This window comes from Sus scrofa, chromosome 2, assembly GCF_000003025.6.
Source record: "Sus scrofa isolate TJ Tabasco breed Duroc chromosome 2, Sscrofa11.1, whole genome shotgun sequence".
Lineage (NCBI taxonomy): Eukaryota > Metazoa > Chordata > Mammalia > Artiodactyla > Suidae > Sus > Sus scrofa.
The window spans coordinates 112529688-112554200 of NC_010444.4; the positions used below are offsets into that span (position 1 = coordinate 112529688).

At 40.2% G+C, this 24513-nt stretch overlaps 1 protein-coding gene across 3 annotated transcripts in view; it reads right to left on the reverse strand.

Annotated features, from left to right (window-relative positions):
* EFNA5 (ephrin A5) overlaps window positions 3437–24513 on the reverse strand; it is a 288170-nt gene continuing 267093 nt past the window's right edge. For 2 of the 3 annotated variants that reach the window (XM_021084601.1, XM_021084602.1), the window contains exons 3-5: window positions 13576–13641; window positions 13091–13171; window positions 3437–7984 (exon numbers count right to left, since the gene is read on the reverse strand). In XM_021084601.1, coding sequence (XP_020940260.1) covers window positions 7863–7984; window positions 13091–13171; window positions 13576–13641 — 269 coding nt within the window. In that variant the 3' untranslated portion in view covers window positions 3437–7862. The remainder of the gene's footprint in view (window positions 7985–13090; window positions 13172–13575; window positions 13642–24513) is intronic. The other variant, XM_021084603.1, reaches the window with a different exon arrangement.

The window sequence follows — 24513 nt, forward strand, 5'->3', positions numbered from 1 at the left end:
CTAGTATATATATCGGAAGAAACATGTTCTTTATCTGATTTTAGTGTCTTGTTTCATGGCCTTTATGGAAAGGAAACAACTTCAGTTACCTGCATCTCAAAAGATACAGGCAGTTTGAGGGAGCACCTGGCACTTAACAAAACAGCCTGCAAAAATATTGTGTTCTATTTTGCCATTGTAATCTCTTTGAGAGAATTTTTTTTTTTGGTCCCTCTCTTTGTGTTCTTGTCAGGATCGACAAGCATCCATGTGTTTCCAAGTGACATGAAGTTCTTGCTTGAATAATCATGACTAAAATCCAGGTTATTTCAAAGCACATTATTGACTCGGAGAGCCACCCACTAGATTGCATTCTTCTGAATTAACTCTGACTGACAACCTCACGGAGGTAGTTCTTTTACCTCAAATTGTCAGGTCTTCCATGTCCACACCGTAGCTCTGATGGCCGGAATCCCCGTGGCAGGGTGTTGTGGTGGCAACTGTGTGACCGAAAAGGTTTCTTGTATTCATGTTTCAGAAACCCCCACACTTAGGAATTAAACTGAGTCAAAAAGCAGACAGCAAGAAGAGGAACTGAAAGTTTTTATTTAACCTTCAGGGTGGACCCTAACTCATGCCACTTCTAGAAGTAAGATGATAGAACTCATGGGACACTTAGAATGGAACCAGGGGTGATTTTTAATGAAAAGTCATGAAATCATGTTTTACTCTCAGCATGTACTGAGGTTCTTGGGAAGAGAGTGTGACGATCTCTGACGGGAATGGTCAAAAGGGTTGTTATGGTGGGATATCTGTACACAAGGCCTTTGGTCCCCTTTCTTCTATCACTCTAGAAATTATGGATAGTGTAGGAAGGGCCTAGAAGCTGCTTTCTCTTTGGAAAGGGGAAGGGAGGGAGGGAACTTGCCTGGAAGCAGCATTTGTATAGTAAACTCACTGTTTTTTACTTAGATGCAATATATATGTGTGTGTGTGTGTGTGTGTGTGTGTATGGATTTTTTTTTTTTTTTCGAGTGGTTCGACTAATTAACCCTCCCCTCAAGCACACGAACCCTTGGTGTTGCCCTTGACCAATTCTTTGGGCAATGCAATTATTTGCCCCTTTTGTTTATTTTAAACCCTGTACATTCATTTATCATCCATATAAAAAAAAGGACACACAAGTATTGCAAATTTACTGCTAACAGCATCCATCAGCAGTTACAACTTCGTTTTTAAAATAGGCACACATGTGTATTTAACCACTGAATGACTTGAATAATACAGTGGGTTGTATCAAATGAAAAACTGACAGAGAATATTGGCCTGATTAGTTATTCACAATCATTTTCAGAAGCGTTTGTTTTCTGGAGGGACTGTGCAAAAATCATCATGCTTTCCACAGCATTTTTGCCAGTGCTTTCTTGAAGTATGCTTATGTTATCAGCAGTATATGAAACTAAGCTTTGCAAACAACCTTTGAGAAACTTTTTCAAACAGTTCGTAAAAAACTGTTAGAATGGCCAGTGAACGTTTAATCAGAATTATCTTGAACATCCTTTGTGGCATTTGCCTATAAGAAGAGATAAAAGGATATAATCATTATCACTGGGATAAGGGATTCAGATACATACATGTCTTATTCACCACATTTTCTCCTTTGATTCTTTTTGTGTAACACCTTAGGTGATTCCAAAAACTTTGTTACCAAACAAAGTGTACTTCTTGCCACACTGCTCACGTCCTGTCTCTGGTCCTTCTTGCTTTCCCTTTATACATGCAGCACTATCTATTGGGAACTGATCTTTTAATCAGGGACTCACAGTCACTTTCAAATGCTTAGTCCCCTCTTTTGCATGTTCTGCACTTTATCCCTTTGCTCTGAGAAAATGTGGGCTTATGTTGGCCACGGTCCTGGACATCTCTCAATTCAGTGTAAATACAGTCTCCACTTCACGAACAGGTATAGGGTTATTCTCTAAAGCAGAATCTGAAATTGTCATCTTTTCATCACTTCCCCTACCTTCTTATGGCACTGGGGTGATTTCTCTGGACCATCTCCTCCTAATTTCCTTCAGTGATCCTCAGGTTTTCTCATCTCCAGAGTTACCTCTGTTGCTACTACGGAAATTGACTCCATGCACTTTACTATCCTTTCTGAGCCCACAATGGTTTTTTAACACACCAGGTTTTCTATTTTGTAGGAAGCTCTTAACCCCATTTTGACTATATGTAGAAATGATTTCTCTTAAGCTTCCTTAAAAATCTCAATCTTTTTTCACTCACTTTTTTTTGAACATCTATCTCCTCCCTTATGTATAACATACATGCTTGAATTTTATATTTTCTTGATAAAGCATTACAGTGTTTTGCTTACACATCATGTCTGCCTTATGTTGTAAACTTTACAAGTACAGGTTGTAAACATCAACTTTATTCTGCACAGCACTGAGCACAATGTCATGATCATTTAAATGCTTTTGATGATGATGGTGATGATGATAATGACCACGTAATGCTGTTCTGGTTGAAAAGAGCACATAGGTAGTCCAGTACATCTTTTTTTTTTTTAATGAGTTGTTCCTCATTCTATAAAGCTGTCATTCTTCATTAGTAAAAAAAGGTTACAGTAAGTTATAATTAGTGTTTAGTGCCCTGTCAAATAATTAAGTATAATAAAAAGCTTTCAATGAGTTTAATGTTAACATGGTATAATTAAAGCCAAGTCTTGAAATGCATTAGGCATCTATTATGTTAGACATTTGATGCTTTTTCCCTCTACGGCTGAAATTCTCAAATTGTGCTTATAGCAATGTCATCATCAAAGACAAAATCTCACATCACTCAGATGCAGAATGAGCTTTGCAGTGTCCAGGAAGGGCAGTATTTTAAAAAATCAAGCAAATCATTTATACAACCCTGTTATTTACTGATAAGGAAATGAGTCCCAAAGATAATGTGTGACTTGCCCAAGGTCACACAGTAGTAAGTTAATTTTTCCTTTATAGTGAGAATTGCTGTTTTGGGTTGTACTGAGGTGATTATTATTATTACTGTCCTTCTTCCTTTTGGAAGTGTAACATGTTTGCTGTAAAATGATTATTTTGTCTTTTTCTTGATGGGGTGAAAAAATAGGTGCAAAGTAAAAGAACATAATTTGTATTTAGCTCTTGTATTTAACACTTGGTTTAGGATGCAGGGCTTATAGTGCCTATTTTAAGGCTCAAATACTGAGACAAGGCTTAACTCTCACCATTTTCTCATCAGAATAACTGGAAGGTGCCTAGATACTGGGCCATTTCGAGCCCTGCATTCTTTGACCTTCTCAGGCCTTCTCTTGTGCATGTGGTATTATCTTTTCTGTCCACAAAGATTTTGAAAAAAATCAGCAGAGTACAAGTAGCCCCTGAAATAAAGGCGTCATTCAAGGAACAAAGAAGTAGAAGGAGGGCTCCAATTAAAATGATGAAAATCTTTAATTTTTATTTAGGTATACTTGTACGGACACGTGTATATACAAATACAGATCGTATGGGTTTGTTTGTGTGTGGGTTGGTTTTTTTTTTTTTTTTTTTTTTTTTTTTTTTTACATTTTCTTTTACGTTTATATAATGTCAGCATTTCAAAACAGCACTCGATGAGTAAGTGCAAAGGAACTGCAAAGCGGGCAGTACAAGCACAGGACCACACGGAGCTGGACTTCACACCCAGACGCACACACAATGAGTGGCTTCAATGGGGTGTCAAGAGTAAGCATGGAAAGCGGATTTTGACTCATGGGTAACCTCCAACATGCCAGCATCTATTAAACTGTACAGACAATGGGAGCAAGCCCATTGTAGGGAGATTTGTCTCACATCCGAGCAGCTCTGGGGCAAATGCATGGGAAAAACTCAGTGATGCCAAACCAGAGACAGACCTGCCCATTCACGGTTCTGAGGGAAAATAAAACTTGGGAGGAAGGCAAGAGACACAAAAAAGAAGGAAAGAAAGAAAAAGAAATAAAAGGGGGTGTGTGTAGGCAAACGGGGGTGTGGTGGAGGTGGTTTCCAAAAAAACTAGAAAAACTAGTGATCATAGCTCTGAGAGCAATGAATGGAGGGGAGGGAGTTTAAACTGTTGTTTTGTTTTTAATTTAGGGAAAACTATTTAAAATGGCTGCTGCCGTTGCTAAGGCACCAGAGAAAAACGAAGTCCTGGAAAGTCCACAGGTACTGTATGACTCTTCCTTTCACAATGACAGAGAGAGAAAGAACCCTCATTTAACCTTCCCAAACAAACTGGTCTGCAACCTTTCCCATGCGTGGGCTGTGCTTGATACTGGCGAGACTCTCGGGGGGAAAATGAAAACAGTGTATGAAAACCACCACAAAGAGAAAATCCAGAGTACAGAACTGAGACTAAATGCCCTAAACCTTCTCAAATCAACATGCTGGGGGGATAATACACCACAGGGCTCCAACATCAGACCTTGAAAACATTGAGGACAAAATAGCGATCAAAAAAAGTCGTGTTGTTCCAGGTCCCCAGATGGTGGAGTCTTAAGATTTGGGAGGGCGATGACCACACGTGAGTCCTGTATGGAGCAGTGTTTCGGCCATTTGTGACTCTTCTTAGCCGCATATACATTGGATGTTTCAAAGTCTCAATGCATGTTTTGTATCCTGAAAGGCTATTGTTCTCACTTACAAAAGACATAAGAATCAAATTAATACTTTATTATCAAACACTATATACAACAGAGGTTGCTAATAATACAGAATTTAAAGAACGCAGTTTTTTTTTTTTTTTTTAAACGTTTTACTTTTCTTTCCTCTGCCACCCAAGAAAGTACAGTACAAAACAATAGTCTAAACTAACACGGACTATTACCTGGTCTATTAAAGGATACACGGTATCCACTAAACAGACAGATCCTTATTTCCCTGCTTCGTGTTGCAAAGCCCTTGGCAACCAGGGGCAAAGGTCGCTGGGGTTTGACTAACTGGGGCTGAGAGGCAGCGAAGGCTGCCCTTCAGACTTTTGAATTGTTTTTGAAATTAAAAGCTGCTACAAAGTCGCATCGACATCCTCCTAAGCCCCCTGAGGGTTGTAACACCATCACAAAAGGCCACCAGCACGTTTTAGACAAGATGAAAACTGTCTGATACCAATCATCTTCTTGAAAATTCCGTGGCAAGCATTACCTACAATTACGTACGTCACTTATAGGTAGAGAAGCACATTTTCTACTGGTGTGGATAGTCTTGCTTTTTTTTTTTCTTTTTTTTTTTTTTTTTTTACACTTAATTTGTAGTGGCACAATGGTGAAGTAAAGGGGTCTAATTTCACTGTGAAAATGAAAGACAATGGCAGAGAGGGCCATGAGTAATTATTTTATCATTTGTTAGAGACAAATGCTAGAAAAACCACAGAAGTCACCATTTCTAAAATGAAATTAGCACTGCTAATGTAGTTATGACTAACTGGAATCATTACAGGATCATTTGATTTCCTTGTGATTATAGAACATGCAGTATTATTTTGGTTCTGACTATTGATCCGTTTTAGAAGGTAGCTTTTTTTCCCCCTACCCAAATCCCACTGGACCAACAAGCCTGTAACTATTAATAAAAAGTATTACTGGATATCACTGAGAGTACTGAGTATATAAAGAGTTAATGCAAAAAAGAATCCAATGCTGTGAACTGTTGTTTCAGTGAAATGGTGGCTGCCTTCCGTGATAAGACTCTGCCACTCCAGAGAAGTTCCTGATGTCTGGGGGAACAGGACTGATTGTATCTGCGAGGCTGGCAACCCGACTCACATGGTTCCAAGTGCGAACAGACCCAGCATTAACATCCACTCCAAACGGATCAGGTAAGCCCAGATTACATTTCAACATGTGTACAACTCTCCAGGGTGCAGTGCCTGTACAGCTGCCTTTCATTCACATATTTCTCTGATTCATACCTATTCACAATTCTTAGCAAATTCCCATTCATGAAGTGCGTCCATAATATGAGCCCCCCCTTTTGTTAACATGTACATTTAAAAAGAACAAATATATTAAAAAATCCTTATTGTGCTGGAATGCTTCCAGTTGCTCACATCTCACACAATCATTGCATTTATGTTTTGTTCTGAAAGGCATGGTTTCTATTGATGTGTCTTGCAATAGCAAAAAAAAAAAAAAAAAAAAAAAAAAAGGCTTGATTTCTTTTCCACATGTCTGACACTTTTCCCTGTCTAGGCTTTGGAGTTCAAAGTTCATGACAGCCTCCCCAGTAGAAACCCCCAAGGCGTGCATCTCCTGGTAATGTTCTGGAAACATCCCTGTTGGCCATGCTAAGATTCCTTAAACAGGGTCATCCTGTGTTTGCTCTCCTCTTGCCCCACCCCCACAATGAAACAAGATAGCCCCCATATTTCTAAATGTATCAAGGGATACCACTTTTTCTCACAAGTTTAAATAGGACAAGCATATATACTCACTCTCAGCATAAAGTATATCTAAATAATGTATTTTCTATTCTAGTGGATTTTTAAAAAAATATTTTGTTAAAGTCTTTGGGACTCCATCTTGTTTATCTCCCACAGATAAACACATGTTCCCCCTATGCTTCAGGCTGTGTCAGAAAGGGAAAGAATATAAAATCAACTCTTGAATTTTTTTCATTCCAAACTTTGGAATTTTTATTCCAAAATTCCCTTTATCCCTCCCAAGTAGTACTGACAACTCTCCGGGGGACAGGGGTTTGTGTCTGAGCCCCTGTAGTCGTGGGATGTGGAGCAAAATGTGGGTACTAGGGTGGGAGTCGGGGAAAGGCCACAGCACACTGGCGCTCCAGCAAAGCCAAATTACATCTCCTCTGGCCACTGACATCCTTTCCTTGGTACACACTGTCCCCCAGAGGAGTATCCAAAGCTATTTCATATACACTCGTCAACCCTGGCTTGTCAGCCTCGGGGAAGGTCACTTTATTCATAAAAATGCCTCTTTTAGTTTCTTAAAAAAAAAAAAAAAGGAAAAGAAAAATTGTAGCACCATGGTGATCAGTATTCAGAGGAAAAAAAAAACATCTGGTGTGTACTGCCCCGTCACCAAAAAAAAAAAAAAAAAAGAAAAAAAAAATGAGAGGCACTCATACATACATATATCCCCACAAACCTAGTTTTCTGTTTTCACACTTGCTCTGTGCTAGCATTCCAGCACCCAACCTGCCTCTTAGACAAAAAGGCTTCTTTTACGGAGCACAAGTTCTGCTGTCAAGGATGCTTTAAGACAGTCATCTTTTTTTCAAAAAAAGCCAGTGTCTCAACCTTTTAGAAGCCTGTTCATTTATACACTCCTAGAGGAAATGGTGTAATATTATCGCTATTCTTAATACCTCCCCTCTGGACTTGACATGGTGACATGATGCCCTGCACGATCATCTTACAGTCCTGAATGAAGAAGGCATAAATATTGTATGGGAGAGTAAAACCCTCCTGGGCCTTGCCATCACTGGCTGCATCTGCCACTATCCTTCCTTGTCCATAGACGCTGACAGTGCGCTAGCGGAGGTGAGCTCTTGGAGGAGAATGCACAGGAGCTGACGACCACTGGTGTCACTACCACAATTTGGCATGTTCATCTGGAGTCCATTTAATTCGGAAAGGGTGAGGGAAGTCAGGGGCCAGGGCAGGGGGTGGGGTGGGGTGGGGGAGGGAGGCAGCAACTACTTTAGTCCCCCCCTGGCCCCAAGTTGTTGCTAAGAATTCAGGCTGAAAGAAAGAACAAAAATCTGACATCTGCCAAAAAAACCAATCACAAGTCCCTTCTTAGGATGAGCAGTTTAGGTGGATCTCTGGTGTTCCAAGACCCTGATGTTTTCTGTGACAGGTGATGGGAGGAGGCTGTGCTATAATGTCAAAAGCATCGCCAGGAGGAACAGTAGGATTGCCAAAAGGCGGCTGGGTATCCTTGGTGTTTGTGCCGCGTTCTCGCCGCGGGATGGCTCGGCTGACTCATGTACGGTGTCATCTGTTCAAATAGAAAGCACACATTCCAATGAGATTTCACATCCTTAATAACTCTCTTGCAGCAGCCTGCTGTTAACAGACCTCGCCACCCTCTGCAAAGTAGGGTAATGAACCTTGTGCCACCATTGACTTTCATGTCTGCATAATCACTCATTATTTACAGCAAACAAAGGAGAGGCAGAGAAAATTGGACTTTCTCAGCAATATTAATACTTGCCTTAAAAACGGAGGTGAAAAATGTGCACACACTGTAACCCTTGGCGTGTGAGCTACTCTGCTTTGCTAGCGCACAAACTTGATGTCTGCATGTGCCTTCGAAAACCCGGATGACAGGGAGAAGCAAGGAACAAGTTAGGGGGCAGGGCCGGCAGGGCGCAGTTAACGTTGGCGTATTAGTGGTTAACAAGAACGGGCTGCCCATTTTCCTCTTTTAATGGTTTCATAGGATTAGTGTTAAATGCCTGGTTGTTGGATGCCTAGATGAATTTTCAAATATGAAGAATTAAATGCCAGAACAAACGGCATTTTAACTAAACTATACATAATGCTCACTAAACCTAACTAAATCGGTGCCCACTGGTTTGCCTACAATTAGGAATCAATTATGGTGCTATTTCTATTACAAACCCTGTATCTCCGGGATTAAATTACTTGAACTTGACTATTTTTATTTTTATCAGGCTGAAGCTGGGCACATAAATGATCAGCGTGGATGCAAATTTTCCTCTAAAGAAAATGGATTAAGTGAGGTAAGCTTCTTTTATTTAGCTATAAAGTGTTCTAGGAGGCTGCCTCTGACTTTGGATAGCCTTCCTGATCTGCATGATTAACAGGCTTAACTTCAAAACAGGAACTTTGCAGCAATTAGTACCCAAAGATAGAACGGAGGCTTGCTATGACCCGTCCGATGCTCTAGTACTACCGGTCTTCTTCCTTCCTCCTGGCCTGACTGGTGCTCTTTAGACTAAGCCATCTCTGAACCACATGCTGGCCCAACGGGGGGAGGGCCGTGTTTGGGTTGATTTTATTGCAGCAGTAGGGGACCTTCCCGTAGGAGCTCAGCAACTGTCATGCTGGAGTCACTCAATGGTCAGAGAGAATGGGAATAAGGGAGACTCTCATGGTGGTTTCCAATTCTGTAAACCTCAGTGACCCACTTCGCACCCCTTAGTGGACTAACGCTCTTATTTTAAATTCACTTCCATTTTTACACCACACAACATAACACAATAGGGATGCTTTTCCTTGATTAGGTAGAGTCGCACTGCCTCTTATTTGTCCTGAAGTGACACTTTTCAGGCTCACAGACTGGCCTCTGCTTCAGATATGCTCATGGGGGCTGTTTCTGTTCATCACATTCATTCCCCAGTATAACTTAGAAATATGTCTTCTCTGCATGGAGGTTTCTGCTCAGGAGTGCACTTAGCCTGTCCCCACATAGAAACTGCTGCATCCCTGTGTCAAATTTGCTCTCCTCTCCTGGACCTGAACAAACCTGCATGGAATGGCTGTTAGCTTAGGAGACCAGAAAGGTTGGGAAGCAAGAATGGAGAGTTAAATGGATGTAGGGGAAAATATAAAGCCCCACATCATGTAGACAAATACTTGTGGATTCTTTGCTCTTTCTCAGCCTTGCAAATGTATAAATCTGTAGTTAGGAGGTAAATGTAAATGCCCTTAATAGCCCTGAAAGGAAAATCCAAATCACTGTCTTAAGAGCACCAATCTGTTGTCAGTCAGAATAATAGAGTACTTCAGCCGTCATTGAGACAGAACCACAAATCCTGAGGATTCCAGAGTTCATTTTGAAATACCATTTATATTTATACACCTGCAATTACATTAGCTACTGGGTTTTTCTCCATCTTATCTTCAGTAACATATTACCCAATCCTCTTCCTTGTAAAGTTTGGAAGTGTGCTGATAAAAGATAGCATGTGACATTCAGTGTGAGCTTGAAGGGGGCCCGCCTTCCCCATCGGGCCTGTGTGCTCAGCGAGGCCTCTCCATGCTGAAGTCCCATGCAGCACAAGTCAAGGGAATGAACCTTCCTGAACTTTAAGAGGAAAGATTTGTTTATCATATAAGTGAAGCATGAGGCTAAATGTGCCTTGCAATCCTTGAATCATGGCCATCTTTGGAATGAGACTTTTACTAAGCAACCAACCAGTAAGTAAGTGCCATCTTGCTGGCAAATGAAAAAATCGGATCCTCAGGGCACCATGGTTCTTCTCCTCTGGGTCCAACATCTTGGGCCTGGTTCCGGATTCTATAGAGCATCCTTTGATTAAACAGGGCCTCAGTGTGGGGAGATTCTATGCCCCCCCACCCCCCCAAGAAGCAAAATGAAAAACTAGTTGTTACTGGGATACATCGGAGCAATTTCAAAATGCTAGGGAGGAATTTATAAGTAAAATCTATCCCAATGTAAATTGCCTCTACATATGAGAGAATTTCTAGCGCTTGCAACAGTGAATGTGGCATGGGAAAAGAAACTCTTTCTCTTCAGAAGCCAAATCAGGTCTTGCCTCCATAGGATTCCACAACACGAGGGTTTCACTGGTTAACTTGAGAGAACACCAGGAATATTTTGGAGCATATTTTGTGGCATATGTCTGCCCTGAGATAATCCTGTGTCCCTGATGATAGGAAACTGGCAGGCAGAGTGTGCAAGCAAACAAAAAAGACAAATACATTCCAAAGACAGGTGAATTAGTATACATCGCTGAGAACATGCAGTGGGATCCTTTCAGCCTTGCTGGCTTCGTAAAGTCTGGGTCTACACTCAACCATCCGACACAGTGGTGCAGAGCTGCAAGTCTGAATTTTCTAAGGAATACAGGAAGTACTCCAATTTGTCATTGCACTCACACAGCCAGTGATCGTAGCTCAACAAAGATGCTCACCAGAACACCCTTGAGTCAAGACTGCGTCACAGAGCTTTTCCAGCATTTACACCTGCATGTCCATCCCCAACACACACAGCCTGACCAAATTCTGTTGAATTTTTGCAAACTTCCATCACTTAGAGGTGTGACAATTTGGGGACCATCATGGATTTAAATGCTTAAAGAAAAAGAGCCTGTTTCCCAAAAGATAGTGAAATATGCTCAGGTATGATGTATCTTAGTATCTTGGATTTTATCTTTACTTGAATTCAGAAGTGATTTTTCTATAACGTCAGAATAGTTAGTCCTCAGTGTACCTCTTTATTACCAGTGAAAAACATGCAATCTGTTATGTCCCTCAACAGCCTCTTTCTTGCTCGACAGGCAATGGGATTTACCTGGAAAAAAAAGACTCTTGAAAGCCCTGCCTACATTTTACAACAGCATGCATCAAAAAAATCTTAACTCAGGGTAACTCATAACATGCCCAGTCCCACCAGTCAGTCTTCATCAAGGTTTATGAACAAAGCTGAGACAGTCAAAGTTCTCCTCATGGACATCAATATGTCTACCAGGGGTAAGACAATCCTATTTTTGTACTAACTTAGGAATGGGAGTTGAGAGATATGAATATTATACCAGGATCTATGTGTAACTAGCCATGTGGCCTGGCCAAGTCTCAGTTATAAAAGGAAGCATGGAGACTCCATGGTCCTTAAAAGAGATCGCATCTGACTCACAGATCTTACCGTGGCCCAAGTCCTCTAGCTTGTGAGGAGTCTGGTACCTTGAAAAGTAACACTTCCAGATTTCCAGGACACAATTAAAATGTCTCCATGTCAGCATGCATTCCTTGCAACTTTCTAAAGCAGAAAACTGAGTTCTGGGGAGCCATTAAGGCCTCTGCGAGCACTGTATACACCTCTCCTTTGCGCTCTGGGTAAAACACCTGCCTTAGAAAAAGAGGATTGCTTAGGGAAAAAACCTAACTCTTCCTGTCAGTTACAATGTTGCAATAATGTCCCCAGGCACCACATTTACTTGGGGAAGCTTCCCTAAGGCTCACTGACTGTGTGTCCCAGTAACAATACTCAAAGGATAACGTGGACCCTAAGCCTACTGCAAAGGGATGAAACATAGGCTCTGTTTACATAAGGGGAGGGCTTAACAACCTTTTGGGAAGAGGAAATAATTTAATTGTCCTTAAGCTTTGAGATAGTCACAGGAGAGGAGTAAGGAAATCAGTGAAGAGCGAGCAGGTAGGGCAAGAAGAGGAAACCATAGGGAGGTGAGCATACAGGGGCTTGGAGGCACACTCCTCAACGAACAGTGAAAGAGGGCCCCCGCCACCTCACCATCAGTCTAGGTGCACTAAAGAGCCACAGTGAATTTGTAACCAAATGGAGAGTTTACAGAGTTATATTATCCATAGTATGCTGCAGTGTGCAAAGGCTTCCATGAGCCCTTTGGTGGATTTTATTTTTCTTCATCGTGATGGGGTGGTTTGGGTGTGTGCAAAAGTTAGCAGTAGAAAAAAAATGATTTATCCCTAATATTTTGCCTCAGTGATCAAGGATCAGATTTGGCTCGACAGTCCACTGCCACCATGTTTGGGGCAGCAGCAGGTGCGTGAATTTGCGCTGTTAGGAGGCAACACAATGAAACTTCTCCAGACTTATTTCTATTGACAACAGCACAGATAATATTTGAAATGAAGTTCTTTAGATCAGGTCAATGGTGCTTGTGAATTTCCAGAGAAAACGAGATATGTTGAATGAGTTGCCATTTTGTGCAACAGTATTATTTTTATCCATAGATATGGATATATTATAAAGGTAAAAATTTATAAGCGCATCTAGTAGAAAATTTTTTGTCTTTTATGAAAACAGATCCATTAATATTCACCATGACTCACCAGCATGCTTGGAAGAGATGGTAAAAAGCAGTGAGATTTTAACATTCTGAGGGGGCTTCTATACTAGGACACTGTGTTACATCAAACCCATGTCCAAAAAAGAAAAGTCATAATTTATCTAACATGCATTACACAAAGATACTGGAGGAATGAGGTAGAATATAAGTAATAACGGCATTGCTAGCAATGAGCAAAAGCAGAGCAACTATAACATGCAAACATGCGGAGAGGAAGAAAGGAAAAAAAGTACTGAAGCACCAGGGAGAGATGCACTTGTTAAAAGAGATTCTCTACGCATACTAACCTGCTGGTTCTAATGAATTTTCTACTTTGTCGTTAACATCGAAAACACGATCATGAACACCTATAGTTTTCATACAGCTATCTATAACAAAAATAGAGATAACAGCCAAATATGTTAGTGAAGACACCCTTCAACTCCCGTTTCTTTCTTGTTTTCTTTCTCTCTAATTTTTCCTTTTATTTATGTAGAGATTGTTTTACAATCAATGGCATGTATCCAAATGCCAATATTGTTCCCATTTGCTGTGCACGTACAACAGGCTAAGAAACAACAAGTTAGCAACTGCTGTGTATTTAAAATAAAAGCATCATGAAAAAATGATGAGAGAAAATATGATGAAAACTAAAACATGGATGTTGATATACAAAACAGATACCACACAGGATTTACAGTTTAAAAAAAAAAAGTTGTACCGCTGTGAACCAGACCACATATAAAGCATGCGCAGTGAAGCCACCCTCAGAAGCTCATTCTAGTGAACTTACTTGTTGGTCTCACAAAGACTTTGAGCTTTAAACAGGACCGTCGTCCATTATCTGGGATTGCAGAGGCTGTGAAAAAGATAAAAAGAGCAAGAGAGAAAAGAGAGAACAACACCAAATTACTCTTCATTTTCGAATGCACATGGCCTACAACAAATTCTTTGATGAGCAATGGGAGCACACTCTAGTTCTTCCAAGAAGGCAGAACACAAATACTTTTCAGATTGACACTGACTGCTATAGAAGGGGCTATCTTCCTATCCCTATTTTCCCTTTTCCATACGATAAAAAAAGAATCACCTGGGAATGTTGGCAATCCTCAGAAAAATATTTTGGCTTTTTATTTCACAGCTTCATCAATTTAATTTGCTATCAATTTTCTCTAGAAGAAGAAGACAGTGCTTGAGCTTTCCTGCTTTCATAGAGGCACCCCCCCCCCCCCGCCGCCGCCCCACTGCAGGAGAAGGGGCCCATGGCCCACTAGAGCCCACAGTGAAAGTGCTGGCAAAAACCAGTAACAGACAGTTCCAAGGCCAACTTAAACATGACCTAGTTCTGCTGAGGAAAGCAAAGCTTTGTCTGTCCTGAAAGCCTGTCTGTCAGTGCCTCGCAGGTAATTCAATTAGAGGTTTTACTCAGAACTTGGCTCCATATTCTATATGACTAAACCGAGCCCAGCAACTTCCATCAGGCTATTATAAGTACAATATGCTATTGAGAAAGTACAGAGTTGCGATGGTACGTTTATTTTTAAAAATTTGCCACAGAGAAGGATGGAATTAATAAAGTGGGCTTACCAAAACATGACAACATGTTTCAAGTTATAAATCATTTGAGGAAGAAACTTTCTTCTCCTCTTCAAGATAATAAGACCGTAAACTTTCCCTGGGTTTGAAAGATTATCTCCCCTCAGTACACCCGGCAGACTGTCAAAGGGATTTCCAAGGCGGTAAGACCCTTAACCATCCCATATGTTTACAAATGCATTCTAGAAATGACAAAAAATTACAGAAATGAGTGCCACATACTTTCCTCCCTGTGTGTTTGCTTCAAGTGGTTTCTTTGTTCAGAAAAAGCAGATGCTATCAATCAAAACACACATGGCTCACAATTAGTTTGGTAATACCCTCAGTGACAAAGACATGCTTGGTGTTTGGCATCCCATCTCTGTCCTTTATTCCTCCTGTGTGATGGGGAGCCCAGAAAACCAAAATGCTGATCCTGCAGGATCCAAGATGCAACCTCCAAATGATTTTCCATGAATCTCCTCCTGTAACTGCAGGTCCACAGCCTGGAGGAGAACTTGGCAAGTCCCCACCCACAAGACCTCAACCTACCACGGACCCCGTTGTCACTCTTCAACACCTGTTGAAAAAACTCTTAATTCCAAGACCAAAGCAGGTATAGAAGAGATGTTTTCGGCCCTCCCCTTCTTCCCCTTCGCTCTGACAAGCAGTTAAGAAGTGCTAACAGCTGGCTTTGCTGTAGGCTTTCATTAAATCAAAGTCGGAAAAACTCCCTCTACTGACATTTACAGTAACTAGTGTGTTATTTAGGGCACAGTATTTGCACTCTGCGGTTTGATCCAGGAAATGGTGTCCTTCCTGTGGACCCCAACTGCAAATATGCATGTCACAAACCCAGTACACATAGGTGACTCCAATTCATTAGAAAAACCATGGTTCTGGAGGTACTTTATGTCTTATTCATGAGAGATGGTGTGAAAAAGTGACACATGGGTATTTACGCCGCTGTTCTATAGATTTTTGAGCTGCGATGAACTCACTACAAGCTTCGTGAGCTTGATTTGCCACATGCGATAACTGACTTGACCGATAATACTATAAGACATAACAGGCTCAAGGCTGGATCAAATGTTTAATTGTTTTAGTAGGGGAACTTTTTGGAGTTAGTACAGGTCTTTCACATTTATATACAAGAGAAATCCTTTAAATCCAGGACATAAAACATCATTGTAGGGCACACTGGAATAACTAAACATCAACAAATGATAAGCTGTCTGGGAAAAATTCAAGAGAATTCTCTTGCCAGCTGACAGAGAGGAACAATCAGCTTTGCTACTGGATGAGCTACATTCTCCTGTGTTTATAAAATAAAAACCTCTCTTCCCCACCAAACTTCTCCATTACTTCCATGCCTCCCCTCTTATCACCAGAAAAGCTGTATGACAATGATAATGTGACTGACACCTTATAATACTGTTTGACTATTATACTCTAATCCTTAGAAAAATTGATGAGCAAAGAATATGAACATTAACGTGAAGACACCATACAGGTGACATTAAATCAGTTGACTCCACGACCTCTGACCTCTCATGAAGTCAACTCTTAACCCTTAGGGCCAACCTGAGAGGGTGTGCCTTGCTAGGTCAGTATAACTTAGGTGCCTTATTGGCCACATTGAAAAACAAAAATAACACCAAAAGGCACAAAAACCTTTTCTACCTATCAGCAAAACTCAAGTTTTGATGCACGGTTTAACAAAGTGAGAGTGTGGCTTTATTCCATGTCATGTTTCAGGTTTCTTAACCCCATAGTCCTTGGCTGACAAATAAAGGGTGCCTTACAGATAGCAAAATCATTAATTATTAGTAATACTTGAAGATGTTAGGTAATGTGAAACTGCTTTACTAGTCACAAGTAAGCAACAACAAAAAAGCAGAGGCTTGAACATTAAAAACAAAAAATAACACAGGAATTGAAAAATGTAATATTCACACAAGTAAATTTCTACGGAAAACCCTCTCAGGAATAATTATGAGCAAACTCGAAGATGGACATGAGGGAATAAAACCTTAAAATGTACCTGGCTTTTATCAGGGGATAGGTAATATTAATATCTATGATTCTGGAGACATATGGCATTATAACAAGCAACACTATTTTAGTTGAAACAAAATTTATCAATTCTTGGGTTGCTTTCCTTAGAAAATTAATAGTGAACGTTTGAAAAGTGATAGTGGATATTTATTATACGGTGGTACAGCTTTATCCATCCACTCAAACACTTTTAAAATTCCTACTGTTTCAGCTGTCCTATTAGGTGCTATGGATGCAAAGATGTGTAAGACAAACTTTCTGTCCTTGTGCTGTGCTTATTCCAGCTAGAAACACAAATAGGAAACAGGGCTTAGAGACCAGGGAGGAATCCCTGTGGTAACTGAGGTCTCCGTGAGCTGCCAGCATAGCCTCATCTGAGTGTCAGAGGGTGTCCTGGGAGTGTTTATCAGAATTATATCCAGGTTTTACAGGTGCTCCAGAAGCCTGCCAAGAGCAACTGAGACAAAAGACTAAAAATGTTTGATCTTCAAGTTCCCAAATTGGACCTTTGGTAGCCAAAAAGAGGTATTAACATGCTACAGGTGAAGAAAACCTAGACCTGAACTCTTCCTATAAAGACAGATGGATTTTCTATGATGAAGAAGGTGTAGAGAAAAGGGAACCCTCTTATAGTGTTGGTGGGCATATACACTGATGCAGCCACTATGGAAAGCAGTACGGTGATTCCTTAAAAATCTTAAAACAATCATATGATCCAGCAATCCCACTCTTGGGTATTTATCTGGAGAAAACCATCATTTGAAAAGAAAGATGCATGCACTCCTATGTTCACAGCAGCACCATTTCCAATAGACAACACATCGATGCCACATAAATGTCCATCTACAGAGGAACGGATAAAGAAGATGTAATACATATATATATATAATGGAATATTACTTAGCTATAAAAAGAAAAAAATAATGCCATATGCAGCAACATGGATGGATCTAGAGATTATCATACTAAATGAAGTAAGCCAGGCAAACACCCTATGATCTCACTAATATGTGGAATCTAAAATATGATACAAAAGAATTTGTTTACAAAATAGAAACACAGACATAGAAAACAAACTTAGGTTTACCAAAGGGGAAAGGGGGAAAGGAGGGATAAATTAAGAGTCTGGGGTTAACAGCACAAACTACTATATGTTGATGCCATGGCAAATGGGATTGTTTTCTTAATCTTTCTTATCTTTCATTGTTAGTGTATAGGAATGAAAGAGATTTGTAAATTAATTTTGTATCCTGCAACTTTACCAAGTTAATTCATGGGCTGTAATAGTTTTCTAGTAGTTCTAAGATTTTCTATGTGTAGCATCATGTCACTTGCAAGTAGTGACAGTTATGTAAAACAGATAATCAACAAGGATAATCAATAATCAACTATAGAGCACAGGGGAACCCTACTCAACATTCTGTAATAACCTATTTCAGAAAAGAATCTAAAAAAGAATGGATGTATGTATACCTGAATCACTTTGCTGTATGCCAGAAACTAACACAACATTGTGAATCAACTATACTTCAATTAAAAAAAAAATGCATGGGTTTTCTAATAGAATTTGTCAGATTAAAATGAGAAATTCTTAAATATTTGTCACATCTTAAATATCTGTCTTAAATATTTGTCACATGATCCAAATTCATATCCCTTTACTCAGTTTACTGCTAAAAAAAAAAAGTGCATTTGGAATCAGGAACTGAGAGTAGGAGTATGGGGACCTTTAAAACAAGCACAGCCTCCCATACCATAATCTTAATAGCAGCTTTATAAATCAATCCATAGGGTCCCTTCCCCCTAATGATCTGCAAAGTACCAATCACAACCCTATAGCACATAATGAAATATAATCTGGGAGCACTCTGGTTCCCTGTGCTTAGAGAATCATGCTAATAAAGGAGTGCTTATCTTCACTATGTTCCATGACCTCAGACAGGGGCCCTAACCTCAGCCATTCCTGAAAACCTCTTTCCCTGTTCTCCTGGGGCTCAGGTGAGCATGGCTTAGCACTTATTAGCCAATCTGAACATAAAGGGGACCCTATACAGTGCCCTCAAATGAGTACTTCCAAAGTCTGTAGTTAGAACTGCAAATATTTGTCATCTTCACATCACAATTCACCGTGGGCCCATCATTATGCTTGTGGTAGGCAACTCCTGACTAGCTCCCATGCCCCCCACCTTGCCCATGTGCTCTGTGTATCTGTCTCCCCTTAAGAGTGCACTGGACCTAGTTTCTTGCTTCTAATGAGCAGAATATACAGCAAAAGTGATGGGACGCCCCTTCAGTGATTATGCTGTCAAGACTGTGACCTTAGCACTCCTGCTCTTGCTGTCTCTCTTGCTTCTGAACCAAGATGTGGTGCCATGAGGTTCTCAATGAAAAGGCCCACGTGGCAAGGAACAGAGGAGGACTTCCAGTGCAGAGTGTGCCAGGGCTGACACCTCAGTGCAACAACCCACAAGGAACTGAATCCAGCTAACAATCACCTGAGTGAGCTAGAAATTGAATTCTTTCAGCCAAGTCTTGAAATAACTGTCACCTTGGGAGAGACCCAGACCCAGAGGGCCCTGCTAAGCGGCTCCTAGATTCCTGACCTGCAGAAACTGTGAAATAATAAATACTGCCTTAGCCACAAATTTCAGGGTGACTTGTTATTCAAGAGCTAAATGACAGAATGCTGTGTACAAACAACTCTGCCGCCAAAGGCCTCCCTTGCTGACTTAAGACCTTAGGACCGAGGCTCTCACACAGCAGCTCCTTCCCGATTCTTCTGCCTCGTCTAAACAACCGCATCCCTTATGAGTTTACTTTTCCAGCTACTGTTACAAGTCCACTTAAAACAGGCCTCGAAGAGAGGTAATTATAAACTGCTGTTGAGGACACACTACAAGACGTATCTATTTGTTTTCACTCCAGCATTTGAAAACTGTTTTCCATTTTCCTCCCCATGCCACTTCGTTTGTTTTAGCTAATGCAGCCATCCTGTGCCATTTCTTGTAATTAGCATGATGCCTCACTTTAAAATTCCACATTGCTGGGTGAACCTAAATGAGCTTTGCTACGAAATGTAAACTCCAATCACAAGTGAGAATGCCTTTCCTCAAATATGAGAAATAAAATATGAAGGTGAGGCTGAACACACTGGCAAGAAAAGGATTTCAATAAGTTAAAATTTCTCTTTGTATCAAAAAACTATTAATTTACCTTGTACACAGGCTACCAGATTAAATATGAACATTATAAGATTTTAAGCAACTCAAAAGTCATCAAGGTTAACACATGCCCTGCCTCATGAAGAACTGAAAGTTTATCAGAAGAGTGAGATTCTTATATTTTCATCACATTTTCAGGCCCAATACTGTACTCATTAGTTCACCTTATTATCCCCCTGCCTCCTCTTATTCATCTTCAAATCTTAATTCCAAAAGCCACATCTTTCTCCTTTTCTGTATCCCTGTGTCCATCTGGGTACTTTGGGAAATTTTATTTTTCAAAATAATCAGCTGCATTCTTTTTAAAGAATTGAGTGTGTTTGGGGGCATTAAACATGCAGTTTTCCATTATGTTTGCCACAGGCAATATTTCTTAATTTGTGCAAGTCAAAAGAAAAGATAGGCTATTAGTTGTTAGCAGAGCCCAGTTTTTCCTCTGTGGGTTTGCATGTGGTTTAACATACAACACAGATAATGTAAATTAGACAGGTGACAGCAGAATTATGCATTAATGTTCCTTTCACAATAAATGCTGAAAAAGTAAAGCCTATTTAAATAAATGGTACTACTGAAAAAAGTCTTTTAGAATTTAATGAATCAATAAAATCCTTTGTGGGTATAGGCGGAGGAACAGAAGTTGTGGGAATAGGATAGAGATTAACTAAAGCCATATGGACTTCTTGGAAAATGGTTACCAGATCCTCAGAAAAAGTCTTAAAACAAAAGTTGGGCCTTTTGAAAGAAGACCCCAGCAACAATTTGCAGCTGGTTATCTGCCCCTTTTTAAAAAACCAGCACAGTACCTAATTTTCATATTAAAAACAAAATCACCAGTTATGATGGAATATATCTCACCAGTCTACCTTATAAGATTTCAGAGTCCCATGTTTTAATAACCCGCTTTTGGCCCCGGGTTTATCAAGCTTGTATCCTAAGAGCAACCTCAGCAGCTGGCTACTTTGCCCACATAATTCATCTCCACAGTGTCTCAAGACTTAAATCATGGGCAGGTTAAGGTCAAAGTCCCAGATATAAAACTGAAACAAAGATACTAAGTAAAGGTGGAAACCTCTGAGAAATGCAAATGATCATGTAAATAGTAGAAACTTTGATATGGCACTATGTTTCTTAAAAAAAAAAAAAAAAAAAAAAAAAAGAAAAGGAATAGGGCAGTTCCCAACAATAAAATAAGGGTAGAGTGCACTCTGTGAGCTAAAACTTAGTTTCAACACCAGGGAACTGTAACAGCGACAGAAAATTAGAGCAGAGTTCAGGGTGAGAGAAGCGAAATAAATTCCAGCTGTGCAGCTGCAGACAAAAGAAAAAACAGGAGGTACCCACCCATCACACCCCTGGCTCCCCACACCCGGCTCTCTACCCCCTTAGGCAAAGTTCTACTGCAAATGCTAACTTAAGTATTACTTAAATTCCAGCAGCTAAGCCTCCGTAGGTCAATTACTTTTTCTTATCAACTTCAAATAAATGGCTGAGAACAAGTTTCTTTCCACTAATTTCTAGGAATAAACAAATAAGACATTATCATGTTTTTGTACCCATTTATTTGAAATGTGAGCAAACTTCTACTTGCTTTTTAAAGCTCAGTGACAACAAACTAGTTTCTCCTGCTTATTGAGGAAGGCTATATGTCCCATGTACTTTGATATCCATGAAGGCATGACCAAAAAATAAGCTGGATTTCAGAGAGTGCTTTTAAAATATCCTCTATAAGAGGTATTTCTATTCTCAAAAAAATTAAGTCAGCTTAAATCTCAGATTCAGAATCTAAACTTTATCTTCTTCTTTTTCCATATGAATGGCAAGATCCAGTCCACATAAACACAGAATGCAAGATGACACTTAGATATTATTTGAACTGTTAACAAAAACTTAAATAGGAGGAAATTTAGTTAAGTTCCTAGTTGGATATTTTACTGTTTTTTAAAATCCACTGAACATCTTTGAACAGTTAGGGAAGGAAACAAGTTTCCTATTATAAGCCAGTGTTGTAACTACTCTCTTGAGACCTAGTCTCGCCTGAGGTCATATTACTGAAGTGACTGTCCCAGGCCAGTAGGGTGAGATATTCCATATTTCTTGTCTGTGGTAATTTTGGTAAATCTCACCTGCTCTATCAAATAGGTATAACCTGACAAACGAAAGCAGGCAGAATGATTCACTTACAAAAACACTTCTGCTAGAAGTCGCATAATAAAGAAACAACAAAAACAAACTCAGATATACACAGAATTCCTAGAATCTCAGAGAGGAACTATTTATATTATTGCTTTACCGCAGGCACCTTGGGTCACCTCTGTGATATGCCATTGGGGTGACTGTTAACTAGTAAGCAATGAAAGCCACAAATGCCCATGACTCATTTGTACAGTATTAACAGAAACAATGTCATTATCATATAGTACTACTGTCGCATGGCAGTGAATTACTAATAAATCATCAAGTTAATATCAGACAAAGAAACCCCTGGAAGCAAAATTAGTATTTCTTTCAACCTTTCATAACCACTGTCACCCTTATCTTTCTTGTAGAAGGGCCTTGGAAGGCACATGGTTGAATGGTCTGAGAGCCTGTACAATGGTGATCTGAACTTTCTCCTTCATTCACTCATTCTGACTTATTTTGTGGCTTTCAGTCAGCTGATCAACCCACTTAGGCTTTGCTGTTCCTATGAGCCTTCCCCCTAGAAAAAATGTTGGAAGTGTGACCTACTTTAAAGGGCTGTGAACTTTTATACTGCACTTGGAAACTCTGGTTACAGATCCCTATAGATCCAGAATATCATTTCACTGTTCCACAGATTGACATCATCAGCTCTGCCCACACTGCTCCCTCTGCACAGTGATTTCCCTAAGCAAGCAGTCTTTGGTTCAAAGGGTGGATTTATAGGGGCAGGAGGAGGGATCGGCTCTGGTTAGTTGCGATAAAAAGTTCTTTATGAGTCATAAGCAAAACCAGGAGGACAAGTATGACCTTCATTTCTAACGTACATTAGAAAAGCTGGATTCTACCATAGTTTGGTGTGTGCAGGGGTTGGGGTCGAGGGGATTTGAGGATGTATACTGAGGCTGGGCTGAGAGTTTAGAGAATTAGGAAGGGTCCTTTTGAGAAATCATTCTAAGATTCTGTGAGTTCTTTGTGTCAACCCATTTTAACAGTGTGAACAGGCTGTTTTATTAGAGGGACACTGTCAAACATGGACATAAACCCCACAGAGAAGTAACCAGGCTGGTCACTGAAACTGCCTTTATAGCTGCATGAACTAACTATGCTACAGCAATGGCCTAAATTAAACCGGTCCAGAGGTGGGTGGGAACACGGCACCATGCCCACAACCTGTCTGTGGATCCTATATTGCTGTAAATGGCTTCTTCTCCTGTCTTTAACATTCTTTTGCATCTTATTTGGGTGAATATCTGTTTACACAGATCAGCTGTTTCTCTGATTGTTTTTCTTAAGTCAGTAGGCTGTGTTCCCCTCACTGTCTGCCATGTTTGGTGGTAGGATAAGCATCTGGGCAGGAGCAGCACTTGCTTAGACAGCAGGTCCCTAACGGAACTCTGAACAAATTAATTTCTCTTGGGAAGATTAAGTTCAACCAAGGAGGGAAGATATTTAGGTACCAGGATTATACATTTTGTTTCACAAACTGCTTTCCTTGATGAAGAATTTAAGTTGATGGAGTAAGTAAGTATAATCAAAGCCAACAATAGAGATTGAATTCCAGTTTGTTCTGGTTGTCTCTACTTTTAAGCAGGACCATTTCCAGGAAAGTCAATGGCTGTGCACTGCAGGGCGTCACCCCACAGAACAGCAGCCAGGGTGTTTCATAATCCGCCCCAACTTTGATTTCCTTCTTTATCTCTCCAGTTCTTTTCCCTACATTGATAACTGGCCCCAACATTTCCTCCTAGAAGCTCCTTGCCTCCCTTTTTTCACATAACCTTCCCTTTGCCTCTTAAAATCCCAGTTCCTTCTGGCTACATGAGATACTTCTCCACTTCTCCAACACAAAAATCTTCTGGGTTCTTAACACTCATCTGTTTCTGTCTCACTGGTAGCAAACACCCCATGTTCTATTTTGTCTTAGAGCTGGTTGTTACTGCATCTCAGCTACCAGAATTATGAATTCCCTGTGGGGAGGAGCCATGCTGGGGTCTCAGTTCTGGGGAGCCCACTGCTTTGTTCAGAACTTGTTTGATAAAGATTTGAAGAACGAGTCTACAGGTAACAAAAATATGTATAGCCATGAAGTAATTTGTTGACCAAATAGAAACTGAAACTCAGGATTAGAATAAAAAAGAAACATGGAGAGAGTGGTTAAGGAAGATTAGAAAAAAAAAAAAAAGTCTCCTTTTATGGAAGGTTCTTCTGCTCTCTCTGCTGGCTTCATGATGTTGGAAATTGGGACCTAATAACCAAAGCCCAAAGAGACATATAAAATTCAAGAAGCCACTATTTTCATGTTTTTGAGTATGTAGTCTAAGAGATATGAAGTAAATGAAAGAAATGTGGGCATCTTTAGAGCCAAAGATATGCAAAATCTCATCAAGTGACCAGGCTGAGTAGGGATCAGTAAACAGGAGAATAAAGGCAAGGTGGTCCAAGAATCCAGGTGACCACAGGCTGCTTTCAGGTGGACAGGAAAGTGATGACTCTGGTGATTATGATCAGAGCTGAGAGTGAAGCCATCTCAGCTGAAACCCTCTAGTCATTAAGAAGACCTGGAAAGGTAACTTAATCCCAAAGTTGTATTGAGGGGATATAACTGTGGTTTAGTCAAAGCTGAGTTTAAAAACTAAGTAGAGACATTTTTTAAGAGAATCAGGACCACAGAGCTAGTAATTTTTGTGTTAAAAAAG